This window comes from Solanum stenotomum, chromosome 1 (genome assembly GCF_019186545.1).
Source record: "Solanum stenotomum isolate F172 chromosome 1, ASM1918654v1, whole genome shotgun sequence".
Taxonomy (NCBI): domain Eukaryota; kingdom Viridiplantae; phylum Streptophyta; class Magnoliopsida; order Solanales; family Solanaceae; genus Solanum; species Solanum stenotomum.
The window spans coordinates 4,704,376-4,710,529 of record NC_064282.1 but is presented as its reverse complement, the minus strand read 5'-3'; the positions used below and the strand labels follow the sequence as shown (position 1 = coordinate 4,710,529).

General features: G+C 28.8%; 1 protein-coding gene across 1 annotated transcript; it reads left to right on the top strand.

Annotated features, from left to right (window-relative positions):
* Window positions 1-609: 609 nt before the first annotated feature.
* LOC125861514 (transcription factor bHLH113) lies at window positions 610-2,482 on the top strand. The gene is made up of 5 exons (XM_049541393.1): window positions 610-904; window positions 988-1,101; window positions 1,182-1,247; window positions 1,327-1,467; window positions 2,047-2,482. The coding sequence occupies exons 1-5, from the start codon at window positions 638-640 to the stop codon at window positions 2,197-2,199; spliced, it is 741 nt and encodes a 246-aa protein (XP_049397350.1). The 5' UTR covers window positions 610-637; the 3' UTR covers window positions 2,200-2,482.
* Window positions 2,483-6,154: the final 3,672 nt, after the last annotated feature.

The window sequence follows — 6,154 nt, the reverse complement described above, 5'->3', positions numbered from 1 at the left end:
AAAAAAATAATAAATTGTAATTTTTTTGCATAATAACATAACGAAAAAATATATTGTAAAATTTTAGTCAATTTTTTTATCGTTTAATTTTAAAAAAGAAAATCATAATAACTAAAAATTGACGGTGAGAGTAACAATAAGGACTATTGATGACTACCCCTTCATTCATAACGAGTGTTATGATCAAATAAAAACCAGCCCAAAACAAAAACTTTGGGAGTGTGGACGAGAGAAGGTTAGCACGGTTTCTCGGGTGAATTGTTTGACTGAGACAATACAGTACAGTAGCGACGATACTACCGAAGCTAAAGTCCCCATTCATTTTTGCAACGGCCGTAACGTCTCCACTCAATTTTACACGACAGACACGTCCTTATTTCAAAACTCATTATTCTTGTTACGTGGAACTCCCTCTTTATTTTCCTTTTTATTTATTTAATTTATTTGAATATATATTTTGATATTATAATTTAAAATGTACCAAAAAAGAAAACAGCAGAGTGCATATATCTATGTTTGTCCCGTCCATGTTAGTAAAAAATAACTTTAAAAGAAGCTTCCGTCTTTTACTCCCATAAAACAAATCCCCCATTTTTCTCCATTAGAAAATCCAGCAGAGCTAGTGTCAGATAGAGCAATGGCGGGTGAAGAAGAGAGTTCACTGGACGGAGGAACCTATTCAGAACTACTATTTGCCGACGACAATGATGGCCTAGCAGGATGTTTCAATTTCACTACTTCATCTTCCCAAAAAATGCTCTGTTTTGGTACTGATACTCCTGTACTTGAAACTTGTTCTGTACAAACACCAGAACAAAAAACCCCAAAATCTGAACTCACATGCAGTGGAGATTCACCATCTGCTTGTTCAAGTAGCAACATCAGCAAGCCTAACAACTCCAATGTATGTAAGCATTTTAATTTTGTTTATTTTTTAGTGTGAGAGAGTTGGTTTTTTGGGTTTGTGGATTATTTGTCTTTGTGCAGAAAAAGCGAAATGGGGCAGAGAGAGAATCGGTTGAAAAAACAAAAGGTGGAAATCAGAGAAATTGCAAGAGGACAAAGATGGTAGAAAATTCAAATGTGACAACTCATGCAAAGGTCAGAAAACAGATGAGTCACAAATTTTACATCTCAATTTCTTCTTTGTAATTTTAAACAATAATAAAAAATAATTGCAGGTTAAGAAAGAGAAGCTTGGTGAAAGAATCACAGCATTACAACAACTTGTATCTCCCTTTGGCAAGGTTCATTTGAATTCCTGTGTAATTTAATTGTGGTAAGTAAGATTAATATGGTGACATTAAAATGGATGTGAAAGTGCAGACAGACACAGCATCAGTGCTACATGAAGCGATGGGATATATCAGGTTTTTGCACGATCAGGTTCACGTCTTGTGTTCTCCTTACTTGCAGCGCCAGAGCCAGAGCCAGAGCCAGAGCCACAGACAGCCTCCCTCTTTACGTGTAAGTACTTTCATTTTGATTTTTGACCAATTCACTTTTCACTAAAAAGTCCTCACTTTTACTACTGGACTAGTTACTAGTACAACAACCTCCCTTTCCTTTCGGGCCTCCCTTTTTATTGTCTTGGAGTTAAGAATGTGAAATTTTCATCATTTTTAAATAGAATGAAATTATTTCACAAAAAAAGTGAATAGTAGGAGTAACTTTTTTTGGCCGAACTTGTACCACTAAGTGACGAGGGTGTTTTACGTAAAATTAAGTTTGCGTATTTGCTTATTTTAACTAACTTTCAATTGACATGACCACAATTAAACTTATAATAATATATATATATTTACAGTGTAACCTAGTAGTAAATAAAATGAATTGCGACCGTGACCTCTTATGGTAGAGGTAGCCATGAGTAATTTCTTTTTATTTTTCTTTATTACTCAATACATATCATGATGAGAAGAGGTAACAGCCACCTTGCAAAAATAGTTAAGGTGCACCCGAGCTCAGTCTAGACACCCTGATCATAACAACAGATAAATACATGTGTAATTATTTTTTAACATGTTATAAATTAATGTGACACAGGAGGGAGGAGAAGCGGAAAATGAGGTGTTGCTGAGGAGCAAAGGACTTTGTCTAGTCCCAGTAGAGCTGACTGTCCATGTAGCTGATACTACTCTCAACGGCGCTGATTTTTGGTCACCTGCCGCCGTGATGAACAATAATATTACCCAATGAACAATCCCTTTGCTCTCCTTTTTCTTGTTTTGGTGGGTTGATGTATTGTAGCCCCCATTTTTGGATGTAAAAACTAAAAAGACATGATCAAAACCAGTAGGTAGCAGCAGGTTTGAAACGTAACACTGCTGGGTGTTGGAAATTGTACAACTTCTGGGGAAATGGAAAAGTGTTACTCTTTTCAGTTCGAAGGGGATTCGTGGACTCCAGTCTCTTGTCTTTAATTAATTCTTGTTTCCCTAGTTATAATGTTAAAAGTGGTATAATTAATCCTATAGCATCATGGAGGAATGATTTTGTAGTGCTTATAAATGCAGTTTTAATTTTAAGTCATTTCTATAAGAAATGTTTTTATTTTCACTTGAAAGTTTCTTAGGTCATAAGATATCATTTTTTCTATAAACACCAGGGGTAAGATAAATTATTCCCATCATATTACTCCTTAGTTTCATAAAATCACTAATTAAATGACGAATTAATGGGAAAAACATAATTAGAAGGTGCCCGGGTAGAAATCTAGTGAAATCGTTCAAAATCGAGTTTAGAATGATAAAATCACAATTAGGAAATATAGCACCCACCTCAATGAAAAACCATTTTTTTATTAAGCATTAAAGTAGTCGTAATAAATTTGATAAAAAATAATGAATTTGATGAATATAAATGATAAAGTAGGAATTGATTTAAAGTAATAAATAATAAAATTTTAAAAGTAATGATATGATTATAAATTTTATTTATATATGAAATAACATGGGTTATTTTAATAAAATGTGAACTTGTGGGCCAATTTTTATATTTAAAAATTCCAAATCATGATATAAATTTCTAAACTGATTTTTGGAGAATGGTTGAAGCGATGTGTTTTCAACGCACTATGTACATTAACCATAATGTAAATATCTTTTGACTTAATTTTGAATAGAAGATATATTAATTAGAATGTAATATTTTTTGAGTTAATTTCGAGCACAAAATATATTAACTATAATGTTATATATTTTGAGTTCATTTCGAACATAGGCTAATCAAAAAGGTTTAAGATGGATCATTGGTGGATTATGCATTGATCATCCAGAAATATAATTCTTGTTACCACGTTAATTTTTGGAATGAAATGAGTGCACATAGTATGGAACGAATATATAATATTTATATAAAGAGCTCAGCGAGTATGCCTTAAATATGTCCTTTTCCAAAAAGGAAAAAGAAAAATGGTGGTTTGAATTAAGCGATTTTACTTTTTGTGGGGTTTTTATATTAATTTTTAGCGTAATATTGTTAAAGACATGCATTTTTCTTTATATAATAATGATATTATTCACAATCGTAAGAATTTAATAAAAAAGTTAACCATATATTTGTGATATATTACCTTAGATATTATTGTAAAAAAAAAAATTAACGGTACAAAGATTTGCGCATTTTAACTCAAAGTTCTAAACTTTGGTTAAAAAGTATATTACATTCTAATATAATTTATTTATTTTTACTTCTTTCCCCTCATAATCTTCAATATTATCTATGTGAAAAAAAATTGTTCTTAAATTCTTTCTTGGGCCTCAAATGTGTTAGGATCTAAAATCAAGGTTGTACTAGTTTCATTTTTGAGAAGGTGTATATATGTAATTTCTATTATATAAAAGACCAATAAAAGGACAATCAATTACATTTTAGTAAGTTAACTTCATTTATGAATAAAATAATAATTGTATAATTAATGGTTAAAATGAAAATCTAGAAAACTCCATATTTTTTCTTACTTTTTTTGGTTAACTTCTAACAAACAATGAAGGTTAAAATACAAATCAAGTCCATAAGAATATTTTTGTTATTGTGTTAAAATGAAGTATGTCTATTGGTTAACTTCTGACAAACAATAATAAATGTTAAGCTTGTTGGACATGTTTTAGAAAGAAATTTTTGAACTAATTTAAAATAAAATATACTTGAGTAGTTAATTTTTTGTTCCTACAAAAATACTTTTAAAGATTAAACATATTTTTAGTATCATGTTATATAATATGACCACTATTAAGTTGTATCTTGATTAAAATAGTCTTAAAAATGATGTATCGATATTTTTTTATTTAATTTAAAGAAAATTTCAAATTTAATGACTTAAAGGGAAAGCGATGTTTGACTATCAAAAAATTATTAATTTGATAATATATTCATCGAACGATTAAAAAATATTAATTTTTCGTTTCCATGTACAATGGGACATTTTTTAAATATCAAATATGATAAACTATTTAACAGAGATAAATTGAAGAAAAAAAAGAGCATAATATTCAAATTCTGAAGAATATTAAAAACAAACTAAAGAAAAATGAGGAGTCAAACGACAAGGGGCTATGTTGAGAAATATGAAGGAAGAAAAAAACAAAAAAATAAATAAAGGGAAAAAAATTGGAAAAAGAAAAACAAGTATATTGGTTATTTTGTGGGGGTAAGATTCAAAGTTTTCTCTTAGGTAGAATTGTATATTGGTCGATTCGGTTCGATTTTAAAGTATATCGGTTCGACTTGTTGGTTATCGATTATCGGTTCATAGACATGCTAAATCGTTATAGAACAATTAATATATGAACTTATCGGGTATCAATTAATCAATTGTTGATCGTTACCGATTTAACATTGAGATTTGAGTTTGACACACACAAAAAATCATTGTTAATCACTTAAAAACAATGTGACAAACCAAATGAACCATGCACATGAATTGACAAATTGCATTTTGCTCAAAAATAAACACCGACATATTGTAAAATAATCGAGAGTATGAAACAATAAAAAATAAAAGAATGAAACTAAACCCTAAGTCACGAACTCTATATATTGAATGATATTAATATAATTTATTAATTTACTATCGAGTTATCAGTTAAACAATCAAGAAAAAACCTCAAGCCGTTAAGAATGGATAAACCAATAATAAAAAAAAATCAAAACCATTACCGAAATTAATAAACCAATAACTCATTACTAATAGATCAATAATTTTTTTTCGATTTGAATTATTGGTTTTGATTCGATTTTAAACAACTCTACTTTTGCGGCATGATATTTTGTGTTCAATATCAATTTTTTTTATTAATGTAATTTAGAATTTAACATTAAGATAATTGTTATTATATGTAGAAATAAAATTACTTTCATGATCCGTTGTTTTTATTGTTGTGGAATTAGAAATCAACTTTTTAATAAATACTTTCAATATTAAAATCAAAATAAATAAAAATATTTCTACTACAACAAAGCAAACCACAAACAAATTATATTTGAGCTGAAGTGACAGAAATTTGAAAGGCTTTGAAACAAGCTATATGAATTGGTTGATCAAGAATTTGTATATTAGCGGGTGCAAATATTATATATATATATATAGAGAGATAACTACATCGTGGAAAATAGATACCCCTTGCGAAAATATATGAAAATCAATGATTTTTTTAAAGACATCAACAATTTATATATTCATCGAACATTAAATGTGCTAACTCACCATAAGCTAATGCAATTTTCAATTTTCTTGCAGCATAGAATTTCTTGAAATTCAGGTTTCCCAATTAGACGATAAATGACGCATTGATATTGTATAAACATTTGAAACAAATTATAAAGTAATATATTGAAGAAAAAAGTGAGAGAAAATTTAATTTAGAAATGAATTGTCCTGAAAAGTAAAATATAACGTAACAAAGTTTTAATGTGCTTACGGTATCACATTCATTAGCTCTAATGATGGAAATAAATTTTCTATATATTAATATTATTGTAATTATAATATATAGATTTCAAAAAAAATATAAGTAATTTTTTCTATAGTTTTTCTACATATTATTATAATTAAAAAAAACCACAGCGTAAAAAAACAAACAAACTTGAGGGAGACGCCTCAATCTTTAACCTTTTAGCGTAAAAATAAATAATTCTAACAAGAAGACATTCT

What these genes read in the sequence shown, in the direction of transcription:
- LOC125861514 (XM_049541393.1), top strand. Translation starts at nt 638, where the DNA reads ATGGCGGGTGAAGAAGAGAGTTCACTGGACGGAGGAACCTATTCAGAA. An exon ending in GCAAGCCTAACAACTCCAAT is followed by an intron (nt 905 to 987) that starts GTATGTAAGCAT and finishes GTCTTTGTGCAG; the next exon opens with AAAAAGCGAAATGGGGCAGA. An exon ending in ATGTGACAACTCATGCAAAG is followed by an intron (nt 1,102 to 1,181) that starts GTCAGAAAACAG and finishes AAATAATTGCAG; the next exon opens with GTTAAGAAAGAGAAGCTTGG.